This window comes from Mustela nivalis, assembly GCF_964662115.1.
Source record: "Mustela nivalis genome assembly, chromosome: 2".
NCBI lineage: Eukaryota > Metazoa > Chordata > Mammalia > Carnivora > Mustelidae > Mustela > Mustela nivalis.
In genome coordinates this window covers 180,156,776-180,184,649 of record NC_139021.1, presented here as the reverse complement: position 1 = coordinate 180,184,649, position 27,874 = coordinate 180,156,776, and the positions used below count along the sequence as shown (strand labels likewise).

At 38.4% G+C, this 27,874-nt stretch overlaps 1 protein-coding gene and 1 long non-coding RNA gene across 8 annotated transcripts in view; one reads left to right on the top strand and one right to left on the bottom strand.

Moving 5' to 3' along the window:
• The window catches only part of EEF1AKMT2 (EEF1A lysine methyltransferase 2), a 69,517-nt gene that overhangs the window by 8,793 nt on the left and 32,850 nt on the right, over positions 1-27,874 (top strand). For 5 of the 7 annotated variants that reach the window (XM_082721687.1, XM_082721686.1, XM_082721688.1 and 2 more), the window contains exons 4-6: positions 6,550-6,657; positions 9,373-9,589; positions 14,055-14,451. In XM_082721687.1, the coding sequence (XP_082577813.1) occupies positions 6,550-6,657; positions 9,373-9,589; positions 14,055-14,149 (420 nt within the window). In that variant the 3' untranslated portion in view covers positions 14,150-14,451. Of the gene's footprint in view, positions 1-6,549; positions 6,658-9,372; positions 9,590-14,054; positions 14,452-27,874 lie in introns of those variants that run through there. The other 2 variants (XR_014309181.1, XR_014309182.1) reach the window with 1 other exon arrangement.
• LOC309860131 lies at positions 1,430-5,314 on the bottom strand. Its single transcript, XR_014309183.1, has 2 exons — positions 4,604-5,314; positions 1,430-4,392 (listed from the first exon to the last, which is right to left on the bottom strand). It is a non-coding gene; the product is annotated as an uncharacterized lncRNA (long non-coding RNA).

The following is a 27,874-nucleotide window of genomic DNA, read 5'->3' as shown; positions in this document are numbered from 1 at the left end:
ATGGTTTTAGTGTGTAGTTCTCTGATGGCTGATTATGTTGAACGTGTTTTCATGTACTTACTTGTTATCTTTATATATTGTTCAGTGAAATTTCTGTTACAGTCTTTTGCTCATTTTTGGATTGAATTGTTTTCTGACTGTCGAATTTTGTGTGTTCTTTGTATGTTCTGAATACAAGTCTTCTCTGAAACATAATTGTAAATGTTTTCTAACTTCTCTTCAGTCTAGCTTCTCTTTTTATTCTGTTAAGAGATGAAAAGTAAAATTTTAAATTTTGATAAAGTCCCAGTTTGAGTTATTTCTTTATATTTTTTCTATTAAGTATCTCTGCGCCGGGCTCAAATTCTTGACTCTAAGGTCAAGAGTTACTTGCTCTGCTGACTGAGTCAGCTAGGCACCCCTAGTTTTTTTTTTCTTTAATGTATTGTGTGTTTTTGTTGTTTTTTAAGATTTTATTTCTTTGACAGAGAGCCATCGAGAGAGGGAATACAAGCAGAGGGAGTGGGAGAGGGAGAAGCAGGCTTCCCTCTGAGCAGGGAGCCCGATGTGGGGCTCAATCCCAGGACACTGGATCATGACCTGAGCTGAAGGCAGATGCTTAAGGACTGAGCCACCCAGGTTCCCTAATGTATTGTGTTTTTGGTGTCATGTCTAATAACTCTTTGCCTAATCTACTTTTTCTCGTTTCTTTTCCCCTGAAAGTTTTTACAGTTTTACTTTTTTACGATGATCCTTTTTGAATTAATTTTTGTATAAGATGAGGTTCAAGTCAAGAATCTTTTTTTTTTTTTTTTTTTTTTGCATATACATGTCCCTTTGTTTTATTTAAAAAAAAAATTTTTTTTTAAAGGAGCACCTGCGTGGCCCAGTTGGTTTGGCTCAGGTCATGATCCCGGACTTCCAGGATCTTGTCCTGCATTGGGCTCCCAGCTCCTTGCGGGGTCCGCTTCTCCCTCTGACCTTCTCCTCATGCTTCTCTCTCACTCATTCTCTCTCAAATAAGTAAGTAAAATGTTTACAAAAATTTTTTTTTCAAGATTTTTTTTTACTTATTTATATGACAGATCACAAGTAGGCAGAGAGGCAGGCAGAGAGAGAGGGGAAGCAGGCTCCCTGCTGAGCTGAGAGCCCGATTCGAGGCTCGATCCCAGAACTCTGAGATCATGGCCTGAGCCAAATTCAGAGGCTTTAAACCACTGAGCCACCCACGTGCCCTAAAAACTTTTAAAGATTTTATTTATTAGAGAGACAGAGTGCGCATGTGCGCGATGGGGAGGGTCAGAGGGGAAGCGGACTCTCTGCTAAGAGGGGAATCTGATGAGGGCTTGATCCTGGGATTCTGGGATCATGAGGTGAACTGAAGGCAGACGCTTAACTGACTGAGCCACCGAGGCGCCCCGATGTCCTTTTCTTTTAATACCATTTGTTAAAAAGACTGCTCTTCCTTCACTGAATTGTCTTTTCACTTTTGCCAAAAATCAGTTGGCCAGAGTTTTGTGTATCTGTTTCTGGACTCTTTTTCATTGATGTGTCTATCCCTTTGTAACACCGCATTGTCTTGATTAGTGTAGCTTTTTAGTAAACTTTAAAGGTTGAGTAGTGGGATTCTGCAAATTTTATTCTTTTCTAATTTTTTGTAAAAAGATTGTATTTATTATTAGAGAGCATAATCACAAGCAGGAGGAATGGCAGGCAGAGGGATAGGGAGAGGGAAAAGCAAGCTCCCTGCTGAACAATGAGCCTGACGTGGTTCTCACACCCAGGACCCTGGGATCATGACCTGAGCTGAGGGCAGATGCTTAATGACTGAGCCACCCAGGTGCCCCTTGTCCTTCTTTTTCAAATGTTGTTTTGGCTATTCTAATGCTGTTACCTTTCCAAATAAATTTTAAAATCAGTTTGTATTTATCTGCAAAAGAATCCATGCTGAAAATTTGGTTGGAATTGAACTAAATTTGTAATTCGATGAGAATTGACATCTTTACTATCTATAGTCTTCTGATCCATGAACATGTTATGTCTCTTCATTTATTTAGATCTGCCTTGATTTCTTTCATCTGCATTTTTTCATTTTCAGCATATAGAGCCTTTTAGATTTTTATACTTGTATCAATATATATTTTTTGGAGTATTTTAAAGGTATTGATTTTTGAAATTCAGTTTCTGGGGCGCCTGGGTGGCTTAGTCATTAAGTGTCTGCCTTCGGCTCAGATTATGATCCCCGTGTCCTGGAATCGAGCCCTGCACTGGGCTCCCTGTTTGACAGGAAGTCTGCTTCTCCCTCTCCCACTCCTGCTTGTGTTCCTGCTCTCACTGTCTCTTTCTCTGTCGAATAAATAAATACAATCTTTTATTTTTTTAAGATTTTACTTATTTGTCAGAGAGAGAGAGTGTATAAGCAGGGGGAGCAGCAGGCAGAGGGAGAAGCAGGCTCCCTGCTGACCAGGGAACCTGATGTGGGACTTGATCCCAGGATCCTGGGAATATGACCTAAACCAAAAGCAGATGCTTAACCAACTGAGCTGCCCAGGAGTCCCAAAATAAAGTCCTAAAAAAAAAAAAAAAGAATTTCAGTTTGTAATTGTTTATTGCTAGAAATATGGTTGATTTTTTTGTATCGACCTTGTACTCTGTAACCTTGCATTTATTAGTTCTAGGAGTTTTTTTTGATGGATTTCCTATGCTTTCCTATGTAGACAGTCATTGTTTATGAATAGGGGAAGTTTTAGTTCTTCCTTTTTAATTTGTATGCCCTTTATTTCTTTTTTTGCCTAATTACATTAAATATGGCTTCCAATACAATGTTAATTAGAAGTGGTGACAACAGGACATGCCTCCCTTGTTCCAGTTTTAGTTTTCCAATCCACCTGTGCGTTTCACCATTAAAGATGTATTGGCTTTAAAAAAAAGGGGGGTTGGTTGTGTCAGCTGTAGGATTTTTTTTTTTAGATGTCCTTTATCATGTTGAGGAGATTCCTTTCTATTTCTAGAATACATGTTGAATTTTGTTGAATTTCTGATTGTCCTATCAAGGTTATTTATTTCATTTGAGTGAGTTTGCAGTTTTTGAGGAATTGGTTCAGTGATATTATAAACAGAATTAGATTCTATGACCAGATGGGGCTTATTCTGAGATTGCAATGCCAGTTCATTATATGAAAATCATATAACCTATCATATTAACAGTCTAAAGAAGAAAAACTTCATTATTATACTCACTGATGGGAAAAAATATTTATATAACTCTTCTTTCCATTTGGGAGTCTGGAAATAGCAGTGTTAGAACTTTTCATAGTGTTCCACAGGTCTGTGAGGCTCTGTTCATCTTTATTCCCCCTATTTTTCTCTGTTGATCAGATTTGGTATGTCTTCAAGTTCATGGACTTTTTCTTCTCTAATTTCTATTCTGTTGAGACTACATACTGCATTTGGTTGATAGTCTCTCTAAGGCTTTTTTTTCCCTGCACTTTTTCCTTACTTAACTATGTGATGTTTTTGTTGTAAAAGGTAAAGTTTATTAGTCCCAAATGATTTTCCATGATGTAGATTTTTCTAATTGTACTTCTGTCATTTAAAATGTTTTCTGCACTCTGTATTTTTGTAGATCAGAAGTTAGATCTAGAATAAGGTACGGTAAACTACAGTTTGAGGGTCAAATCTGGCCTTCCTCTGTTTTTAAAAATACTGATTGAAACGTATTTATATACATATTGTCTGTACCTGCATGTGTGCTGTGGTGGTAGAGCTGAATATTTGGGACAGAGACTGTATGGCTGGGAAAGCCCAAAAATATTTATGCCTGCCTGCCTTCACTTTCTTTCTTTACTTTCTTCGTTTTCTTTTCTTTTTCTTTCTCTCTTTCTTTCCTTGCTTCCTCCATACCTCCCTTCTTTTATTCCTTCTTGTGAGTAAATGATAGAAGTTTATTAAGCAAGGATACAGGAAAAAAACCTTTCAGGAACGAGAGGGGTCCCGACAGGGTTGCTCTGCTCTATTCCTTTATTTATTTTTATTTTTTTAAGATTTTATTTATTTACTTGGCTGAGAGAGAGAGACAGAGAACGAGAATGCACAAGCAGGTGGAGCAGCAGGGAGAGGGAGAAGCAGGCTCCTCACTGAGCAGGGAGCCCCATGCAGGGCTCGATCTCAGGTCCATGGAATCATGACCCAAACTGAAGGCAGAAGCCTTAACTGACTGAGCCACCCAGGTGTCCCTGCCCTGTTCCTTCAAAGTAAAATTTTGATAATCTCTGATTCAGAGATTGCTTTTTTTTTTTTAATGAACTTAATAGATGGTCATTTATATTTGCTTCTGTGGCACATAATGTTTTGTTGTCTGTTTTTGTGATGTTAATCGTCATTGCTTATAAAAGGGCTTTTTAAGTGATTCACCTACATTTTTTTTTTTTTTTTAAAGATTTATTTATTTGACAGAGAGAAATCACAAGTAGACAGAGAGGCAGCCAGAGAGAGAGAGAGAGGGAAGCAAGCTCCCTGCCGAGCAGAGAGCCCGATGCGGGACCCGATCCCAGGACCCTGAGATCATGACCCGAGCCGAAGGCAGCGGCCTAATCCACTGAGCCACCCAGGCGCCCCGATTCACCTACATTTTTGATGTTTTTTTTTCTTTTTTGCTGGGCATAAAATTTTAGACTGCAGTTTTTCCTTTGCTATTTTCTGGCTTCCATTCTTTATGACTTATTGTCAGCTTTCAGTCTTACTGTTAGTCTTCGAAGGTAGTCTCTTGTTCCTGTGTTTCTCGCTACCCTCCACTCCCTGGATACTTCTGAGGTTTTCCTGTTTGGGGTTTTTATCAGATACACAGTACTGGTTTTCTTTTTTCTTTTTCAGTCTTCTTTAGATTTATATTGCTTTTTTAGTCTGTGGCTTGAGGTCCTTCATTGGTATTAGAAAATTCTGACCCATATTCCATTTTCTCTCGTGCCCCATTTCTCATTTCTTCTCCTGAGAGTCCTATTACATTTATTTTAGATTTTATACAGTGTTATATTTTGTTTTTTTATGTTGTTTGCTGTTTTTAATTGATTGTGCCTTTTCTTCTTTGCCTAATAGGAGTATTTTCTTTTGACCTTTCTTAAAATTCACTAATTTTTTTTCTGTGTTTAATCTACTGTCAAGCCTACCCTTGAATCTGTTTAATTACTGCTTTTTTCATTTCCGTTATTCATTTGGTTCTTTGTTACAGTTTTCAGGTCTCAGAATTCTCCATGAACTGTCATTTATTTCAGTTGTTTTAAAATTGATTTCTGATCATTATTTTATTTGGGTCTCCTGTGGTCTTTTCTAATGTCAGTTCTTCAAAAGAGTTGGCATCAAAGTGGGGATGGTAGACCTTGAGATTAAAATAAAAATAATCAAAGGGAAAAAAATTCTGTGGGATATAATTTGTGTGTTAACTAGAGTTTACAATTAGCTACTAGGTGAAAAGTCAAGGTAGTCTTAATGGAAGGTGTAGGTGTAGGTTAAGTTTTGAAGGAAATAAATTAGGTAAATAGTGAAGAGCAGGAATAGAATTTCAGGCTACACTGCTTTTCTTCTTCAAATTTCCTTTGAAATTACCTTTAGCCTGATTGTTCTAAAAATGTTCGGCACAGTGTTAAGGGGTGGGGTGAGGACCGGAAGCCATCATTTTTTTTTTTTTTGCCACAGGCTCACACACTCTAGGTAAGTTCATACAGCTAGTGAACAGCTGGCGCTAAAGTTCTTGGCTCAAAACTCTTAATGTCCTCTGAGCCTTGGTTCTTTGGGGATTTTAATACTTTTTTTAAAAAAAAATATTTTATTTATTTATTTGACAGACAGAGATCACAAGTAGGCAGAGAGGCAGGCAGAGAGGGAGGGGGAAGCAGGCTCCCTGCTGAGCAGAGAGCCCGATGCGGGGCTCGATCCTAGGACCCTGAGATCATGACCTGAGCTAAAGGCAGAGGCTTTAACCCATTGAGCCACCCAGGCCCCTCCAGCATATTAATACTTGCCCAACAACCTACCTCACATAGTTTTTGTCAACATTTCAAAAAAATACTGTACAAATGTAATGTGGTTAATAATCACATGGCTGGTTGAAAATTGTGATTTGTAGTTATACTGAAGGAAAATTTTTCAAGAACTTACTACGTATTCATTTCATTTATTCATATAACTTAATTGTGCTAAGTAAAATTTTTGACAGATTTATGTGTGAATTAGAGCATGTCAACATCAGAAGTTTCATGTTACATTTTTCTGCTTGAAGGCAAAAATATTACACGTACATTCTCATTATCTTTGAGAGAATTAATTTTCTTTTGGAATAGAAACCAAATACTATAAAAACAAATGAATTGTCACTTGATATAAATTTGAACTCTTAGTGTCTATTTAGATTCTACAATAAAATTTAAACTGTAGATTATTGGATAGTATATGTCACTTGATCTATTATGTAAATAAAGCAGTCCCAGTCCTAAAGGAATGTTACAATTCATAAGCAAAGCAGTATGTTAAAACTTTATTTTAAACTAAAGTATAAAATTGTTTCTCTGTCTCTAGGCAAAATTTGGTTTCTCTAATATTACCGGAATTGATTATTCACCTTCTGCAATACAGCTTTCTGGAAGTATTATAGAGAAAGAGGGTTTATCTAACATTAAGTTGAAGGTAACTATTATATTACTATAAATTTTTTAAAATATAAGTTATAAAGTTTAAGCATTTCTAGAGTATATTTGCTAACAATATCTTTGAACTTGTAAATTAAGGATTAATTATAAATAATCCAAATTGAAACATCTTTAAGTAACTGAAAATTTTCAGTCTAGTCAGCTTGGGGAAGTTATTTTCTCCTCTTCCTTATGTATGAGTGTGTTAATTCTCATGTTTGTGAACATACACAAATACTGGCCGCTAACTTTGGATTAACTAGGTCAAAAAGTTGTAGATACGTAAAGTGGTGTAGTGCCACCGAAGATTAGTTCGTTTATTTTTGTGTCCTGTGATCCATAAGGAGATGATGACTCTTGGATTTATAGATCTAGCCCAGGCTTCTCTGAGCTTTAGAATGATTTATTTATTTATTTTTATTTTTATCTTTTAGAGATTTTGTTTATTCATTTGAGAGAGAGTGGGTGAGAGAGAGAGCATGAGAGGGGAGAAGATGAGAGGGAGAAGCAGACTCCCCGTGGAGCTGGGAGCCTGATGTGGGACTCGATCCTGGGACTCCAGGATCATGACGTGAGCTGAAGGAAGTTGCTTAACCAACTGAGCCACCCAGGTGCCCTGAGCTCTAGAATGACTTAAAAACTGCCTATTTTACAGTTCTGCCTAGATAGCAGTAGTCTCTCATTTAGTCCAAAAGGAAACTCTTACTTTCTCTTTAAACCTGCTTTACTGCCGTCTTTCCATTTCTGTTACTGATACCACCATTCACCTGTTGTATTAACTTAAAACCGGAAGAGTCATCCTTGATGCTTCTCTTTGCCTTAAGTCCTGTGTTTCCTTCTGTTGGTTTTATCTTCAGAGTGTATCAGGCACGTGCCCATTCCTTGCTGTTTCCTCTGTGCCCTCCGAAGTCCGAGCCGCCATCATTTCTTGCCTCCGTGGCTGCGGTGGCCTCTTGCGTGGCCTCTCCATTGCTCCTCTTGCCACCCTCTGTTACCACAGGGCAAGCAGAGTGATCTTTTAAAATGTCCCCGTTGCATTGAGAATGGAATCCGAGTCCCCATCCCCCTTACAAAGCCCCTCCTTTCTCACTTGGTTTCCTCTTCTCACCAGTATTCCAGTCACACTGGGTTGCTTTCTGCTCCTGAAACATGTCGGGCCTGTTCTTTTCCAGTCTTTCTACCTGCTGCTCTCTCTGGAATATTCTTGCCCCAGATCTGAGCTTGTTTGGCTCATTCTCATCAGTCACATCTGTGCTCAGATACCACCTTCTGAGACCTTTCCTGACTCCTTTTCCAAAACATCTCTCTTCCCTGTCACTCACTGTGTTTATTATTCTGTTTCTGTTGTCTTCAAAGCACTTCATCTAAAGTTATTTGTTTAGCTTATTTATTTGTTGTTTCTCCCTTAGAGAACATAAGATATGTTCTCATACACGGACACTTTCTTTTTTTGTTTACTATTATATTCTCAGTGACTGAGAAATCCCTGCATTTAATAGGTGTTCACGACATACTTGTTGAATGAACGGGAACTTTGATACAGGTGTTTCAGATAGGACCCTCTCTAAACTTAGCTCCTAAGAATAGTGGTCATCCTTTGCTTCAGGTATAATGAATACTTTGGTGTGAGGGCGGAGAAAAGAAACCATGTTCTAATGTAGATAAACATAAAGATCCACATTTTAAAATCAAAGGGTTTTAGGTAATACAGTGTTTATGATTAATGTATTAAGGTTGTATGAATAATAGCTAGTTGCTCAGTTTTTCAAAGTAGCTTTTCAGAATTAAGTACACTGACGAAGTATTGTATTAAATGAAATTGTGGCGGATCACTGGCTCAGGTGCTTAAAATATACTAATAGGTTATTGAAAATGAATGATATGCTGATGTGTGACTTCCACAACCTAAACTGCATGGTATTTATAAAGTTAAGTAACTGCAGTTTAAATAGTCCTCTGATTTCTTTCCCTTTTTTTTTTCTTAAAAGATTTTATTTATTTATTTGACAGATAGAGATTACAAGTAGACAGAGAGGCAGGCAGAGAGAGGAAGGGAAGCAGGCTCCCTGCCGAGCAGAGAGCCCGATGTGGGGCTCTATCCCAGGTTCCTGGGATCATGACCTAAGCCAAAGGCAGAGGCTTTAACCCACTGAGCCACCCAGGCGCCCCAGTCTTCTGATTTCTTAAGCTTTATGCCATTCATTTTATCCTATAGTTCTTGCTGAGCTGCTGGTCAGGGCTGAGCAACTTCTGATTTTACTGAGTTTACTTTGAGTCACGTAACTGGTAATCATATCAGCTAAAAATCATCGTATTTCTAATGACCCGTTTTGAGTTCAGCATAGTTTTTGTCATCTTTAAGAACATGTCAAATATTCTACTTTTGATGGAAATAACTTTCATAAGCTGGGCTTGGAGGCTCTGTTATGTGCTGGTATTATTAGGCCGTACACCTGGCTTTGATTTGTTTCCAAATTTGTAGAGATTTGGAATGTCCAGGAAACAGTGTTAGTCTCCCACCAATGTTAGCTTTAATGATCTTAGAATGAACCACATAAAAGTTAGCTATAAAGTTGAAAATATATTTATTATATGTAAAATGCCATCATAATTCATTGGTTTTTTTTATCCGTAATCTTTTACAGATTGTCACTTGAATTCAGGAGAGATTGTGTGTTAATTGTTCTCATAAAGACATTGATTTTTAATATAGGTAGAAGACTTTTTGAATCTTTCCACAAAGCTGTCTGGATTTCATATTTGTATTGACAAAGGAACTTTTGATGCCATAAGCCTTAATCCTGACAATGCGATTGAGAAGAGGAAGCAGTATGTGAAATCCCTGTCTGGGGCGTTGAACGTGAAAGGCTTTTTTCTAATAACCTCTTGTAATTGGACCAAGGAAGAATTGCTAGATGAATTCAGTGAAGGTAAATGGCCACGTGTTGTTAATGTGTGCTTACTTCGGGTTTCATGTATTTCAATGGTTTTTTTTTCCCCCTTGGTGTTACAGTGTTTTACTGTTCCGTTTGTGGGAACTGCCCGCTTTTCTTCTCTTTTAACTGTATAGGCAAGGGACAAAGAAATAATATCCTGAGATCCAGAGTCCTTTCCAAAATTTTCCAAGAAATCCTGGCAGTGAGGTACTAACATTTATGAGTCTATAAAAGTTAAGTTCTTCATTTAAGCTATATAATCTCTTATTTAGAGACTCAAACAGAAAGCATATACATTGTGCTTCAGACTAGTGTACTGATAGACTGGTCATCAGCAGTAATAGTAATCAGTCATATGCAAATGGGAGCAGTATTTTGAAAAATCTGACATGAGACTTTGTAGTCTCTAAATACTTTCTGTGTCTTGCTAATGGTCATTTGGGTATTTAGGATTTATCTTTTCATTGTACATAGAACAATTATTTTTAATGTTGCACAGAAAAAATGTAGGGACTTTGTAGTAGAAATGCTTCCTGTTAATTCTTTTTTTTTCTGTGTTTATTATTATCTTTATTATAGCCATTCTAATAGGCATGTGTTTTTAATTTGCATTTCTTTTTATTATTATTATTTTTTATTTATTATTTTTTAAAATTTTTTATTTTTTATAAACATATATTTTTATCCCCAGGGGTACAGGTCTGTGAATCACCAGGTTTACACACTTCACAGAACTCACCAAAGCACATATCCTCCCCAATGTCCATAATCCCACCCCCTTCTCCCAAACCCCCTCCCCCCGCTTCCTGTTAATTCTTGAGGACAGCTCTACCTTTTTCAAGGTTTTGGTGCCAAGACAGGATCCTTTCTTGCCCTGTTAAGAAATTATAATTAGTGCTGTGTCTACTAGGTGGGAATCTTGTGAGAACTGAGAATCTGTAATCTATGCACAAATATTTTGAGTTCATTGGCAGACTGTTCTTATGTGTTTAAAGGAGTATTTTACCTGCCAGTTTGTTCATGTAGTGCACAGGCATTTCTGGGAAAGTACCTTGACAATCCAGGACTAGTATTTGCTTGTTTTTTTTCACAGACTCTTTTTAAGATTAGCATGAAGTTTTGTTAAAGAAAGGGGAGGGATTTTTAGGATGGAATATTAATATGATATGGAAGATTATATTATGTGGAATATGGAATATTAAGATGATATGGTACTAAATTTGTGTTAAATTTTGAATCTCAGTTGCCACAAGCTGATGGGAAATGAATTTATAACTATTTGCATGTACTTTTATCTTAGAGTTTGTTTTCTTTTTGGTAATAAGGGAATAGGCAGTAGGAGGGAGAACACTTAACACATGTCCTTCTGTGTGCATTCAGTGACTTTGGCAGGTTATATAATGTAAAACTTGAAGTGTTTGAAGCTTGAAATGTGAGCTTGTGGTTTCATTACTCTTGCCTCTGGAAAACAAGAATTATATGTGATTTATTGTCTTGTATTTCATGCCATTAATTTTACTATCTTCCATGTTAAATTTGTTTCGTTTAGAACTGCTGAGGCCCTGTATCCATAGTCTTTCCTTTTTCCTGAAGCTTGACAGTTTTAATAAATGCTTGAAGTTAACACTGTGTAGGGCAAGTTTCTTTCCTGGTTTTTAAATACAGGTGTTCTCTTTTACCCTTGGAACCACCAGACAAAAACATATTTGTCTGTCTTTGATAATGAGGAACAGACTTTAGCCTGGTAAAGTGTGCTTAAAATTGTGTCTGTGTCTGAGAACTACTTTAAAGTTATGTTCACTTTCAGAGCTTAATACAGAATTTCAGCAAAATGTTACAACAGGAAATGTTAAATAAATACATAGAATTGAGGACATTTTTTAGGCATCTGTTTGAGAATATGGTGTTTGGAGTTAGAGATAGAACGCTAAATGAATACATGCATCACTGCCCAGGGGATTGCCAATGGCTTCTCGCGACTGGCTTCTGTGGTCCCTGTGACAGTCTTTTAAGGTTCTTTGCTTCTTTCCTTATTTGAAACAAAACTGTTGAAATAAATCTTGTATTTTTCCTTTATAGCGCTATTTATATAAACATTTTGTGATGTCATTTGTTTTGGTGGGGATTGCTTGAATCATTTGCCAGATAGTGGGATGTTCTAATTTGATGTCCAAGGAACTTTACTTTCTTAAAACTACTGAGTTAAAAACAACTCCAGAAAACCTGTTTTACTGCGTAAATAATCCAGATTTGTTAAGAAAAAGATTGAAGAATGTCAATAACCCCAACATGAAGGATATAGGTTAAAATAACTAAAATGATTTATTACTTATCATTGGCTTACAACCACTTTTAAAATTTCGGTCTGTTATTTATTAAAATATAAGCACTTCAATTCTGTAGGTTAGTCCAAAGAGTTAAAAGATTAGTCTTGGAGAATTCACACAGACAGCTCCATTTTCTCTCTCTCTCTTTTTAAAGATCTTATTTATTTATTTGACACAAAGAGACAAAGTGAGAAAGGGAACATAGCAGGGGGAGTGGGAGAGGGAGAAGCAGGCTTCCCACATCAGGGAGCCTGATGTGGGGCTCGATCCCAGCACCCTGGGATCATGACCTGAGCTGAAGGCAGACGCTTAATCAGTGAGCCACCCAGGTGCCCCTCCATTTTCTCTTGAACATTTCCATTACGAAGTATTTTAAACATGCGTAGAAATTACAGAAAAAAGATAGAGTCTGTACCCATATATCCACCACGGTGACTATGTTTTCCAGCGTTAAGAGACATCATGTTATTTAAAAGACCTGTCCTGGGGCGCCTGGGTGGCTCAGTGGGTTAAAGCCTCTGCCTTCGGCTCAGGTCATGATCCCAGGATCCTGGGATCGAGCCCCACATCAGGCTCTCTGCTCAGCAGGGAGTCTGCTTCCTCCTCTCTCTCTCTGCCTGCCTGTCTGTCAAATAAATAAATAAAATCTTAAAAATAAATAAATAAATAAATAAAAGACCTGTCCCTCTTTGGAGAAGTTTTCTTATCAGTTTTAATGAGCATTTTGATTTATAGATACTTGTTAAGATTTGATGAAGTTTGATGAAGAGTATGAATTAGAATCACAGTTGATACTAATATATATCTCTTTTTTTTATTTAAGATTTTAATTTAATTTAATCTTTTATTTTTTTTTAAAGATTTTATTTATTTGCCAGACAGAGATCACAAGTAGGCAGAGAAGCAGGCAGAGAGAGAGGAGGAAGCAGGCTCCCTGCCGAGCAGAGAGCCCGATGCGGTACTCGATCCCAGAACCCTGGGATCATGACCTGAGCCGAAGGCAGAGGCTTTAACCCACTGAGCCACCCAGGTGCCCCCATATATATCCTTTTATATTTTTTCTGTTTATAAGAGTTAGTTCAGCTGAAGCTCAAGGCAAGGAAGCTTCCAGAATGCAGACACCCCCACCTTGCAGGAAAAAAATCTACCCTCCAAACTAATAGTCCCATCGCTTAGGGAAAACCATGGTTAACTTCAGCCTTGCTTATCTTAGTTTTTCAAAACTAAATAATGAAATGTTAACTTTCCATTTCATTTTATAGTTCAGGAAAATACTGTGTTATCTTATTTTGATCTTTGCAAAATCACTGTGAGGTAGGTAGGGGCGTTGTTATGTGTAACCTCCTTGCATAGAAACTGAGGGTCCCGGCAGCATATCTTTCACCTAGTAAGTGGTAGAGCTGGAACTTGAACCCAGGACTCTTGAATCCACATTAATTTTTAAGTCACACTGTGCTGCTTTGAAAGTTATTACTTCCTTTTCTTCCCAGATCCTTCATTAGTTCAGTCTAGATCTTGGTTTTTGTTTACAAACTCTTTTTTTTTGTCGTGGTAAAATATATACAAGGTAAGATTTACCATTTAGCCATTTTAAAGCGTACGGTTCTGTGACATTAAGTTCTTTCCCATTTTTGTTCAGCCACGAGCACCGTCCATCTCCAGAACTTTTTCATCTTCTACAAATGCATCTTGATTTCCACATTGTTTGACCCCTCTGTATTAAGTACATTTATATGTGTGATGTGGATCGAGTTACTACATATAAACCCCTCAGAACAGTGCCCGAATCCTGGGAAGACCTCAGCATGTGATGGCTGCTTCCTCCAAGTGCGATGGTGCAGCAGTCTAGGGAGAGGCGGAGTGTAGGGATCGTAGACAGGAAGTGGGGGAAAGAGGAATGGATGGAAAGCCTCTTTTCTGCAATTTGATTTGGGGCTCGTCTGTTCCTTGTTCAGTTTCAAGCATTAGTGTGTATGTACTCTGTGCACACAGTAGAACTGAAAAATTATCAAGTGAAATTCCGTCACAGTTAATAGTTTTATAAAAAAGGTTTGCAAGTACATTGTTCATACAAATTTCCCTTAACTGTGGGATTCAGTCCCTATTAAAAGTATTTTAATCTTGTCTGACAGGGTTTGAACTTTTCGAAGAGCTGCCAACACCCACGTTCAGCTTTGGAGGCAGATCTGGAAACAGTGTAACGGCATTGGTTTTCCAGAAAACGTGAGACTTTCCACTGGACAAATTCAGTTAGCTTCATTAAGAAGCTCCACATCAAAGTTAACCTGACACAGAAAATGCCAGTGCAAATAAATGCTTAGTAAGTACCCAGGATGCACATGTTGAAGAGATGAAATGGGTTGGTAAGAATATGAACATGTGAGCGGTTGAGTTTTAGAGACCAACCAAGAACCATTTAAAGTTTTCTTTTGTATTTGAGATGTAAGTATTTTTCTCTTTGATTAAAAAAAATTTTCTGTAACTGCTGAACAGTCAAAAACGTTAAAGCAGTAAATGAATTTACAGAAAGCATGTATTCTTGGTTTTTGTGCCTTGGAAAAGTTGAATCGAATATAGCTGCTCATTAAGATTTGATGAAACTACTCCAGGGTGAGAATAATAAACACCAACTTTCTTAGCGTTTTATTAAACTGTCTATGAAACATAATAAGTATAATATTTTGGGTTGAATGGTGGTTATTTAAAAAAAAATTTTAATATCTGAGAAAAGTCCCTTAGTTTTCAAGTGTATAATTAAACAAAATCAGATAAATGTGTGAGTTGATCAAGAAATATTTATTGAGCTTGTATTTTGCTGCTGATGGCCTTTTACACACCGCGAAGGATAAACAGGAAGTAGGAAAGACAGCTAACAAATCCCATTATCTGCTAGCACCGTGTTAAGTTACATTATAGTATTAAGTCACTGAATCCTCTAGATATCTTCTTAAGGTATGTATTAACTTATTCTGGTTTCTTCATACCGAAGGGCTAGTACTGGGACACCTGACTGGCTCAGTTGGTAGAGCATGCAACATGATCTCGGGGTTGTGAGTTCAAGCCCCACATTGGATAGAGAGATTACTTAAAAATAAATCTTTATTTATTGATTTTAAAGATTTTGTTTGTCAGAGAGAGAGAGCACAGACAGGGGGAGCAGCAGGGAAAGGGAGAAGCAGGATTCTTGCTGAGCACGGAGCCCGATTCGGGACTCAATTCCAGGACCTTAGGATCATAACCTGAGCCGAAGGCAGCCACTTAACCAACTGAGCCACCCAGGCATCCCAAAATAAAATCTTAAAACAACAACAACAACAACAACAAAGCTAGTGTAGGATGGAGCCAGGAAGGATTCTTTGGGTCTGACTAAAACCCATTCTCTCCCTCTAGCATATTAGCCCCCTCTGCCTCCTCTAAGTCTTTGCTTTATTGGTACTTGCAGTTCAGTAGGGGAACCAGGACTGGTCCAGAGAAGACACTGTCAGAGAAATTGAATAGTCGAATTTTCAGGAGTTCTGCAGCTCCTTGTTGTGACAGTGTTGGTCTGTGGCCTGTGAGTTAGTGCGTCATCCTTCCCTACTTTTCTCCATCTCCCTTTTGTCTTAACGGACTTGCCTAACCAAGAACTGAATAGTGGCATTCTTTCTGGAAAGGGTGGTGTAGGCTATAAGTATATATAAGCCTTTGAGGACGTGGGGACAAAGATATTTTAGTTAGGGCTAATTAGAAAGAGAAAGTTTATTTGTTAATGTTTTTGAAGAGAGATGTTAATATATAATGCCAGTTTTGTATTTGGGATAATATTTTCATATTGGAGCCACAATACAGATTTTAAAGTGATACAGTTTTTGATGATTTTCAACTTTTTGGATTGGTTGGATTTTTGTTTGGCAAATGTTAATCTAGTAACGAGTAAGTCTAGCATTATAATCCTTTTTTCTTTTCTTTTTGTGTCTGAATGGGGGCAGGAGTACGGGGAGCAGAGGGGCTTGATTTAAATCAACATTAATCAGCCGTTAAGATTACTACCTGCCTTGCACAAGATAACTGAAGACATTTACAAAAGCTTTCAACACAAATAACATTGTTTGAAAACCTTTAATTTTTAACATGTAAAGAGTGAGGAGTTCCTTCAAAATATATATGTGATTTAAACTTACCAAAAAATTGCGTTAATGTTACAAATTAGGCAAAGGATCTTAAACCACAGGAAAACAGTTCATAATTTATTGAGGAGATCTGCTCTTTGTTGTTTTTTCATATTACTGTTCCTTGATATCAAATAGGATAGTAGTGTGGAAGTACTTTTTTTTAGAATTTTGAGTTGTTACGTCTGGTATTTTCAAGCATCACTCTAACAGAAAGGGCTTTCTGTGCTCCAGACTGAGGCACTGAGTTTGATTCACCGATAGCTTGGAGTGGGCCTTTGTTGAAAAGCTCCTCGAGTCACCCTTGTGGCGGGGGATGTATGTTCCATTTGCAGAGAAGAAGGATTTGGGGGAATCATGGAGCTGTTGCTAAGGTCAGGAGAAGGGATTTGTGATCTCTCCTTATCAGTTAATCCTGCTGGAAGCCAGCCTCTCAGAGGTTGAAATTAGAACAAATGGAAGGTCCCAAAATGCGAACACTAAATTAGTATTTTCAAATAATACCACACTTTAAAAAACGAGGCCAGTAAATGGCCCCAAGTTACTGAAGCAAGTCGTAAATATGTGACTGTTAAACTGAGTTTCGTTAAAGCACGTGACTGTGTGGGTAACTGGAAGAAATTATACGGTTATAAAAGGGAGCGTGAGTTATGTAGTGAGCGCTGGTTTCTCTGCATAAAAAGTTGGAATTGTAATTTTATTTCATCAAAAGACACTCCTATTTTGAGGAAACTTGTTTGAAATGCAAACGAAGTTTCTTTCCAGAGCCTGCGTGCCCTTGTTGCTTCTCATTACGCTGTTACTGCTGCAGAGCAGGGCGTCTGTGTGTAGGAAGCGCGCGGCCCGTCCCAAGGGATTTGAGGCTGAATGGGTGGGTTACACCAATTAACAAATAGAAAGTTTCAGAACATTTTGTTTTAAGCCAGGTGCACAAGTTAGAGTTGCTTTTTGGGACTGGCATTTATGCATATGAGAATCAAACCTGACACTCCTCTTGGCAGCTTGACTGAAGCCATTTTAAAATAAGTACAAACTGTCCTTGAATTGATTTTTCCCCCCATTGTAGTAGCAGCAAGTTTGCCTTTCTTCCTCTGTGACATGCATGCAGTTTTCTGTTATTTGGGGGGAGGAAGGGAGGTAAACGTATACAAAAGACTTCTATTTATTTTTTATTTTTAGTTTTTTTAAAAAAGATTTTATTTATTTATTTGACAGAGAGAGAGAGAGCACAAGTAGGCAGAGCGGTGGGCAGAGAGAGAGGGAGAAGCAGGCTTTCCGCTAAGCAGAGGGCCCAACGTGGGGCTCGATCCAGGACCCTGGGATCACAACCTGAGCCAAAGGCAGCCTCATAACCGACTGAGCCACCCTGGTACCCCATACAAAAGACTTTAAGTCTTTGAGTGAATAATGTGTTTCAGTTTACTTTTTATTTTTAATTTTCTGTGATACTGTAATATTATATAGTATGTGTTGACCTTAATTCACGTTCATCCGGAGTATAGTAGAAAGCTTAATTTTTAAGGAACCTTTGTTAGTCTCTAACCTTTGAAATAATTTTCCTTAACTTGGTATGCAAAGAAATAGAGTATCCCTGCTTATGTCAATAGACTCAGATATATGTTTTCTTAAATAATTTTATTTTACGTATTTATGCATGCATGTGTCTGGTAGTCCATAATGAAAATATATACAAATGTGAAAACTCAGTTGCTCTCCAGGCCAGCATTCTGCTGCTGTGGGGAGGCCTGGGTTTGATTTCCTGTTGTTGGCACTGTGAGCTAGAGTGTACGTGCTCCAGAGAGAGCTTTCTGCTTTGAAAGCAAGAGACGAAGTGTCTTGTGTTCCACAGTAGTAACCTCTTTAGCTAATTGTATGTGTGGGGGTTGTTGATGGGCTCTGAAAGGAGTCTTGTCTAGTACACTTCACTGGAAGGAGGCTGCCCATGACCTAGAGCTTGATTGTGGGAGACCAGGAGCATGGTAGGTTGAAGGACAATTGTTTAGTGGGAAAAAATTAGGAAACCCTTGTCATTTCTCTGTCAGGCAGGAAACAGAGATGTCCTTAGATGAAGGGGGAGCACATGAGCATGTTTTATTAACAGTTAATGGAAGAAAATTAATGCTAATTTATTCTTCATACACACCATGCAATTTGTTAGAAAAGTAAAAGAATAGTTTGAAATTCTTTGGTCAATTGATGGGTTCCTATGTTAGGGGCATAGAAATGAAACTCAACATTAAGCAGACAAATACCCAAGCCCACAGGCTACATAAATGCTGAATAAAACCAGCTCTACAATAGAACTCTGAAAAGCGAGGGGTAAGAAGCCTAATGAATGATTGAATATGACCTTAGCAAAATCCCTGGAGTGTTGTTGAAAGATCATTCATTTCCAGCTTAGATGTCAAGATGGGCTCCAGTAACCAGGAAAAAAGAGAGCTTGAGTCAGTACTTACTGAGTTTTAAAAAATCTTTACAACTCAGTGCATTAGACTAATCATTAAAAGGGCTTCTCTAACTGAATTTTGAGCTGTCACTGTGTAGACCTGTAGTGTAGGCCCAGGGAAACCAAATTAAAAAGATAGGAATAATTCGCAGGACCTCAGTGTATCAATATCATACTTTTATGGAGTGGGACTTCAAAAACTGGATGTAGAGGCTGGCAGAATGTACTTTTGTCATGCTGATACTATTGTAAGGAAGACTTACAACCGGGAGATCAATTGTGCCTTAGAGTAATTGCAAATTACTTGCCCAGTTTCTTAGAAGAAGATAGAGAAAAACCAAAATGTACCTTTTTCATTTCTAAGTGGCCTATTCTGAAGAAATGATAAATTCTTTTATGTTATATTTTAAAATATGTATTATTATTACTGCATCGGAAAATAAGTATTTTGTGAGTGATCTTTGTTGTGCGTGCTGTCCAGAAGCTTTTTAAGAAAAGCCAGTCTAACACATTTGTTTTCCCAAATACCTAAAAATTTACACATGAACCAAGATTAGCGTATCCTGGATATTGTATGAGGAACTTAAATAGGAAAACACTCTGTTGCATAAGGGGACCTTGAACTGTATTTCTCATTCTTCATTAACATACTTACCGATGAAGCAGTTTATTATTGTCTGTGACTCTAGCAGAACCTAAGTGCTGTTGGGAGGGTCGCAGCTCTCCTGCTCTGGCCCTCCAAGCTGCTTGTCAGAGCTGGGCAGAGTCGGGGGAGGGAGCTAAATGGAGAAGGGAGCGGGTGCTGCCAGCGCACGTTTTCTCCTCACCCCTCTAGTATGAAAATGTCAGTCCTTTGTTCCCATCTAATTTTAGTACATCCTGGCTAAAAAAAAAAAAAAAGAAGTTAGGATGCTTTCCAACCCTGGAACTTTGAGGGGTGGGGTGGGCGGGGGAAAGGGGAGAGGAAGGAGCAGTTTACATTCCATATCCGTCTGCCTTTCTGCAACAGCATCTAGGCCCTACTCTGTTGATTCTGGTAATGAAATAAATTTAGATGCACCGAAGCAGCAATAATTAAGTTTTCCTTCCATGTCCTCAACAAGAAGCCTGGTTGGAGTCTGAATGGGGAAAATCATAATATGGCATTTAATAAAACGAAGTGGGCTGAATTAAAGAGCTGTGTGCAAGGTTTGGAAGACAGGCCTGAAATTGTGAATGAAAAACTGCATGTTGTCTTCTTTATAAATGTAACCTTTGAGGCCCATTTGTGATTCAGCGAATCTGCTTTTATACTTTTATTTTGAATGAGAATAATATTTGTTGATTTTTGAGAAGCAGTCCTAACCAAGGCGCACAGGTCAGAGCTATTTATTCCTTGTGGAAACCTTCGCAGGTGGAGAGGGAAAGACCTGATTTCGTGAAGAGAACCAGTTGGGTCAAAAAATTGATAGGATAGTTTGTTCAGCAGATAGGACCGAATTCCATATGGCTTTGTAGTTGGAAGTACTGATCGTTGTGGTTATTATTTAATTAAAAAGTAATTAACCAGATTAAGCTAGGAGGGGAAATCCACTTGTCGGACCGTACCATGAAATAAGCCCATCTTTTCCAGAGGTTTGGTGCTTCAGCGTGCTGAGGTTTCCTCTTGGAATCTCTGTATGGTAAAGATGTTCAGATAGCCAGAGGTAGGAGGCATCATTTTGTTATTAAGTCCATTTGATTAATGATTTAATCTGTGACACATGCAGTATTATTTTCTGAACTTGAAATTTATTTTCATTCCTCTCATTTTATAGTAACCTAGTGTTTAAAATCTGTTAATAGAGTAAATATTGCAGAGAAATGATTTTTTTTTTTAAATACTAAATTTGGGAATATTTATTTTAAATACTAAATGATTGGAATATAGGCAGGTCGCTTTTCTTTCCTGGGCTTCAGTTTTCCTCCGCGTAAAATGAGGGTGGTCAGTAGGTGATATTTAAAGTTCTTCTCTACCCCTGTCCTAGTCAGCTTGGGCTGCCATTGACTGGGGGGCTTAAACAACAGAAATTTACTTTTGACAGTCTGGAGACTGGGAAGTCCAAGGTCAAGGTGCATACAAGGCAGGCTTCATTCTGAGGCCTCTGCTCTTGGCTTGCAGATGGCTGCCAGCCCCTATATGTTCACACGGCCTCTTCCTCCTCGTACATGCTTACAAGGGAGAGAGAGAGGGTGGGAGTCAGCTCTCCTGTGTCTCTTCTTAGAAGGGCACTCATTCCATCACGAGAGCCCTACCCACATGACTTCACCTGACTCTGATTACCTTCTAGAGGCCTCACTTCCAAGTACCTTCACATTGGGGCTTAGGGCTTCAACATGTGGATTTGGGGGCAGGACACAAACGTTCAGTCCATAATACCTGCTGAAATTGATCTAAGATTTAGAGAAGGGCTCATGAAGTAGATTCTACTACAAATGAGAAGTTTAAATGCTCCCACTAGCTAAGTACCAGTTGGTAGGTCACTTTACTGTTCTGTTAAGCCACGGTGTCTATGTATATGAGAAATAGGTGTACATATAATAAAACGTTTGGAGCAAAAAATCATGTATTTTTTCATCTAAAACATCTTTTGTGCGTTCATTGGTAAACTTCAGATTTTTGTATTGATTGTCTGTTATATATATTTTTGGTAATTCAGTTTACATTTGTTTGACCATAGCTATGTTTTATCCAAGAAGAAATTTACATCTGATTGTTTAGGCTCCTTCAGTTTTACATACAGAAATATAGAAATCAAGATTGGGCCTAAGCAAACACAAAGGAATCATTCTCACAGATGATCTAATTTAGAACCATAAAGTCCCAGGGCTCTGAGACTTTCCCTTCTCATGCTACACAGAAACCCATGCTTGAATAGGCAGTACATGGGTCTGCCCTTCTCAGGCCTTGTAACCTCTCTGGGTTACTGTCTTCCTTTCATATACCTGCTTATCCCCTCAGGGAAGCTGAAAAGTATGTTAAAGATGTCAGGAAAGTGCTTAACGGATAGTAATACTTTTTTTTTAAGATTTTATTTATTTATTTGACAGATCACAAGTAGGCAGAGAGAGAGAGAGAGAGAGAGAGAGAGAGAGAAAAGCAGGCTCCCTGCTGAGCAGAGAGCCCGATGCGGGGCTCGATCCCAAGACCCTGAGATCATGTCCTGGGCCGAAGGCAGAGACTTAACCCACTGAGCCACCCAGGGGCCCCCGGATAGTAGGACTTAAACGTGGTTTCCCTTCAGAACATTTCTTCAAAGCAGTTCCAGTGTAGCGGAGGGAGAAGCAGATGTGGACACCTTCTGTAACAGGGTTAGGACTATTCAATGAGAAGAATCAGTGTGAAGCAGCTTAGCAGGATTCCTAGCTCACCCCGGCGACCAGTCTCTTCTCCAAGACCCCTTCCTCCCCTTGCAGCTGATGCATTGACTTGTTCAAGATTTTACCCTTCAGGGGCACTGAGTTCATGTCTTCAGTTCAGCTGTATTCTAAGAGTGTTTGGATGAGGGAAGAGAGCAGGAGTGGTGGATGAGTGTGTAAGAGTGAACATTTGCAGCAGGTGGGCCTTTCAGAACCTCTTGAAAAATCCTACTGTGTAGCTCCTTCTTGAGTCTGTAGATAGGGCTGGTGCTAAAGCACCTTTTTATTTAGCTAAGAAATGAGGACCAGATAGAATGCCAGATTTTCACCAAATGTTCTTTACAATGTGTTTCAGCAGACTCCTTAAGGATATTCAGATTTAAGATATTGTCTGTTTAAGTGGTAATTATTTAGTAATAATTATTTAGTAATAAATAAAGATGATGGGGAAAATGTTCATGTAGATGCATTGGAATTGGTCAAGAACATGATATGACTTGCTTCATTATGTTTGCTTGCTAAGGCATTATTTCCAGCGACATGAAACAAGGGAACTGCGAGCAGGTCCCTCGACTATCTATGTAGGTTTAATGAAAACCGAGTTGGATTTGGGTCTTCCTGGGCATTTAGGAAGCAGTGGGCTAAGATTTTTATTATTATTATTATTATTATTTAAGATTTTATTTACTTATTTGACACAGAGAGAGAGATCACAAGTAGGCAGAGAGTCAGGCAGAGAGAGAGAGAGAGAGGAAGGGAAGCAGGCTCCCTGCTGAGCAGAGAGCCTGATGCGGGGCTTGATCCCAGGGCCCCTGGATCACGACCTGAGCCGAAGGCAGAGGCTTTAACCCACTGAGCCACCCAGGCGCTCCAAGATTTTTATTATTATTATTATTTTTTAAAATATTTTTCTTTTTCTTTTTTTTTTTTTAAGATTTTATTTATTTATTTGACAGAGAGAAATTACAAGTACACTGAGAGGCAGGCAGAGAGAGAGAGAGAGAAGGAAGCAGGCTCCCTGCTGAGCAGAGAGCCTGACAAGGGACTCGATCCCAGGACCCTGAGATCATGACCTGAGCCGAAGGCAGCGGCTTAACCCACTGAGCCACCCAGGCGCCCCAAGATTTTTATTTTTTTAATTTTATTTATTTATTTATTTATTTTTTTTTTAAAGATTTTATTTATTTACTTGACAGAGAGAAATCACAAGTAGATGGAGAGGCAGGCAGAGAGAGAGAGGGAAGCAGGCTCCCTGCTGAGCAGAGAGGCCCATGCGGGACTCGATCCCAGCCAGGACCCTGAGATCATGACCTGAGCCGAAGGCAGCGGCTTAACCCACTGAGCCACCCAGGCGCCCCCAAGATTTTTATTATTGATTTCTGCCTTGCATCATCTAGATTTGATTTCTTTGATCAGTGAGTCATATTTATTTTCCTTGTTTTAAGTTGAGTTAACAGTGCTATTCACAGTGACATTTCAAGGTTCGATGTTGGGTAATACTTTATAGTTTATCTGATTTGATCTTAATTTAAAGATTTTTATGTATTTATTTAATAGAGATCACCAGTAGGCCGAGAGGCAGGCAGAGAGAGAGGAGGAAGCAGGCTCCCTGCTGAGCAGAGAGCCCGATGCGGCTGGATCCCAGGACCCCAGGATCATGACCTGAGTCAAAGGCAGAGGCTTTAACCCACTGAGCCACCCAGGCACCCCAAATTTGACCTTAATTTATACTGGAACTGACCATATCATATATAATATACAGTGAACCAGTTGTTTATACTAATCTAGAAAATATTTGGTTTTCAGATTTGTTTGTTTATTTAACATTTTTGTTGGTGGTGAAGTCGCTCCCTTAGTGCTTGGGCTGCTTAGTGCCTAGAGAAATGCTGGCCAGAGCAATGTCACTTTCTCTAGTCAGCCTCAAAGAGTGTGAGTCCTTTGAACTATTTTTAATAAGTTCTATAGGGATGCAGTCAATATGATGATGATGTATGTCCGTAGGATAGTTTACTAAAGTTAAGTAGTTTAATAGTGTGATGGTTAAGTAACCTGGTTTTTTTTTTTAAGTTTTTATTTATTTGACAGAGAACACAAGCAGAGGGAGTAGGAGAGGGAGAAGCAGTCTTCCTGCTGAGCAGGGAGCCCAACATGGGGCTTGATCCCAGGACCCTGGGATCATGACTTGAGCCACCCAATAACCTGATCAAGATTGATCACGATCAACTTTGATCAAGATTTTTTGTTGTTTGTTTTGTTTCTTTGTGAAAGTTAAGAGAAGCTGTAAAGTAGTATTTAAAATAGCAAGGTAACTTCTCATGTCATTTCTCTGTTTCAGGTCAGGTCCAGGGTATGTGCATACAAAATGGGCAAACCTAGTCCCTCAGAAACAGTAATGGATACAGTAAAACAAAACGTCTTTGCTTTTGGTTAAAATAGAAGCTTGACAAACTGCTGAGGAGAGTTCAGAAATTCACAGGCTAATATGCTATGTAGGACACATGTTCCTTTCATACTGCTCCCGGGGTGTTCTCCCCTTTGGAGCCAGAGACTGATTTTTTTCCTTGATATTTTAAATCCAAAGGATTCAGTCTTTAGATTGGGTATTCAAACTCTATGAAATCACAAACTGTATGTAGTTTCACAGTTTCCTTTCTACCTACTGAAAATGAAATTCACTGTTTCATTTTTATGGGGCTAGGCAGGATAGCAGTAGCTTCCAGCATATCACTAGGGATGAGTTAAAAATAGATTGCTCTTGAGGCAATGACTTATATGGTAGATAGTTGACAGGAGAGAAAAATTAAGTTAAATTTTGGGCTTGTATCATAAATACTCAATCTGAATTCCACTAAAGGATATGTAAGAAAAAAATTGAGATGGTTTTCATTTGAAGACGATAGCATAAACATTTAGTGTGGGTGTGCTGTTGAAATATTTTCTACTTAAAATTTAATGTGTAACAGTATGAAAATATTGTGACTTGTTTTTAGCTATGTATTTGGTGGAGTAATAAGGCCAAGCTAGGTTATGGGTGACTAAATGTGTTAATAGTGATATTAGAGTACTTCAGCTCAGATCATAAATAGATCAGGGAAAGGTCAAGAATGAATTATGCTTTTCACTGTTACTATTAAAATAGTAAAATAGGTTTGGTAAGTTTTACAAACACCAGTAACTTTGCATGTAGATCATGAAAAGCCTTCATTATATTTACTTTTGCTTATTTACCATGCTTAAACTTTTCACTGTCTGTTTTTCTCATGTTTGTGTTTTCTGGTAGCACATAACATCAAGAGCTACTATTGGCTTGCCAAAAAAAAGGGAAAAAAGTATATATCAAATTGAAATAAGTTTTAACTGTTGCTCTGTTCCTTTTAGCTTATATTACCCAGAGTTCTTCCATCCAGTGAGTTGCAAGCGTGACATTTGCTGTGTTTTCAGCACCTGCCAACTTGGAAACCAGGGTTTGTGCTCAGGACTTAGGCTTACAACCCACACTTTGTGGTGCACAATGCCGTCCCAGCTGGCAGGCTTCGTACCTCAATGGTGCTAGACGTTTGGTTACAAAGCTGTGCAGATTCGCATGCACTGATTTCAATAGGCATTCCGCTTCAAGCTGCTTTCAACTCTCATTTTGTATCAAAGGAGTTAGATTGGTATCATTAAATTCACTGCCATGGTTATTTTTCAATGAAGATAAATTTGTTTTATTTAGTTCTTGAATCAAAAAGTAACTGTCTTCAGGAACCAAAGTACCTCTTAAAAAAGGTATGTACCTCGATACGGGAGATGCCACTGCCTCTGTCCGTGTAGATAGATCTGCCTATATGAGAGAGATTCCAGCCAGAGTTACAATTCATTTTCATCAGTGGAAAGGTTTCAGAACACAATATAAAAAGGACAGAAAGGAAAGAACAGAAGGATTAGTGTGTCATCACATGCTTAGGTAGCTGGCTCATAGATGTGGGAACTTACTTTTCTGAATAAGATCTATATTAGAAAATTGTCCCTATCATAGAGTCAGAATTTTGGCTTTCATCTCTAACCAGAAACTTTATGTGTTACCCAAAGTGATGTATTTTGCTAACTTGTTTCAGTAGCCAGTTTCTTTGAAAATGCTTCAGGTGGACTTCGTGATGTCTATCTTTCCATCATCTGTTATAAGCAATTTTAAAAGGTTCTGCTTTATAAAAGATCTTTTCAGACTGAGAAAGGACAGTGTGAAATGTGAGTGACCGGCTTTTAATACAGCAGTCGTGACAAAGAGGCAGAGGCTTTTGGAAGCTGAATAAAGGGGTTAATACTGTGCTGTTGGGTCCAACATATAGCAAGTTTGATGTTTGTTTCACTCACTTTATTCTGAAAAGAATACTACGTATTCTCAGAGACAAACTGCTTTATCACTTTCTAATGGTGAACTCTTTTTACAAGAATAGGCACACATAGATTTGTTGGGTAAAACTAAACAACGTTGGCTTCAAAGCTTAGCTCCTTATTCCTTGAATATCACATTAATCTGGTTCTAAAGGCACAAAAATAAGATACCCACTAACTACCTAGGACACTCCTTGGTGCGTATTAAAACCCAACCTTTACCCTCCCTGGCATAAATATGCTTAGGTGAATACTTGATTAGCTTGTTGATACAAGTTATAGTTGGTTACACCCTTTCTTAATAAAGTACACCCTTCTCATCTCCTATTGCTTAAGAACATTACACTTGGAATAGGGGAGCTCTTTAGTACAGAGTGATGCTCAGTTTAAATTCTCCTCGGGAGTTTTGAGTAGACATGATGCACGCCATACACAAGCAGTCCTCCACGTGGTGCTTCTGCTTTGAGCAGAGCCAGGAGAGCCAGTATTGCTGTGCTTTATCCTTGGGTTTCATGTATGGTCTTGGAGTGCGACTGTAAGTAATCCCTACATTTTATATTTCCCAGGTGTTCGCGGTTTACCCAAGTTAGTGTTGTTGGTCAGTGGTAATAGAAAAGCTACAAGTGATCGTTTTGGGATTATTTATGGATTTACTCCTAAATTGGCTTATGAATTTGTGTTTAGGTGCCTAGTTGTGCTCTAAATCTGGTTTTGATTTGGCTTTGACCTTTAAGGATTGAACAAAGGTAGACAGTTTAGTCCCCCATCCCCCGATTGCAGCTTACATCGTTTTACATCCAGAGTTCAACTGCGGAGTTTACATTTTTTAAAATAATAAGTAACTATGTAGTATACCCTAAAAAGTGGGCTATAGGACTTAATTCCATTATTTGGGAAGAACCGCATAATATGGAAGGCTAAGTGACACAATCCTTATTGTATGTATTTTTTAGCCTTTGGAGATTTAAATTAAAGTACATGAGAAATAGCCATTCATTGGTTAGTAGCACAGCTTCTTAAGGAGATATTTTAGTTCTGTGCACTTGCAAGGAAGCCTCGGAACCAGAAAAACAGGCTGCTTTAGGTTGGAAAGGAGGCGTGCAGCAAAGAGCTTGCCATAACCACAATCCTTGGAATTTTGTGAATCTAAAATCATCCTGAAAGCAACAGGAATCATGGTTGCAATAATTGTCTCCAGGCTCTGGACAACCCCCCCGCCCATACCCAACCACCCCCTGCGTTTTGTTTCATTGACCCTATGAACTGGTAATTGTAGGAATAAGCTGAATGTTTGCCAGCAGGAGTCACTCTAGGCTTCCTAATAAAAAGTAAATTAAACTATATCCTTAAAAGCTCTCAAAGGCCATGGTGACACTATGATAAGATGGCATTAAGGAAGTGTAGCAGCATTCTCAAATTATCCCTTGTGTTTTATCTGATTAACTTAGGAAGACTTGGTTCTCGTTCCTTCAGAATTGGCCTGTGATAAATTCTTTTAAAGCAGTGTTTATGGATAAGGATATCAGTATCTTAGCATTCCGTCTATTAGCTCATTTTGGCGTTTGTAGGATGAATTGATTATATCGCACTTCATCTAATTGAATGA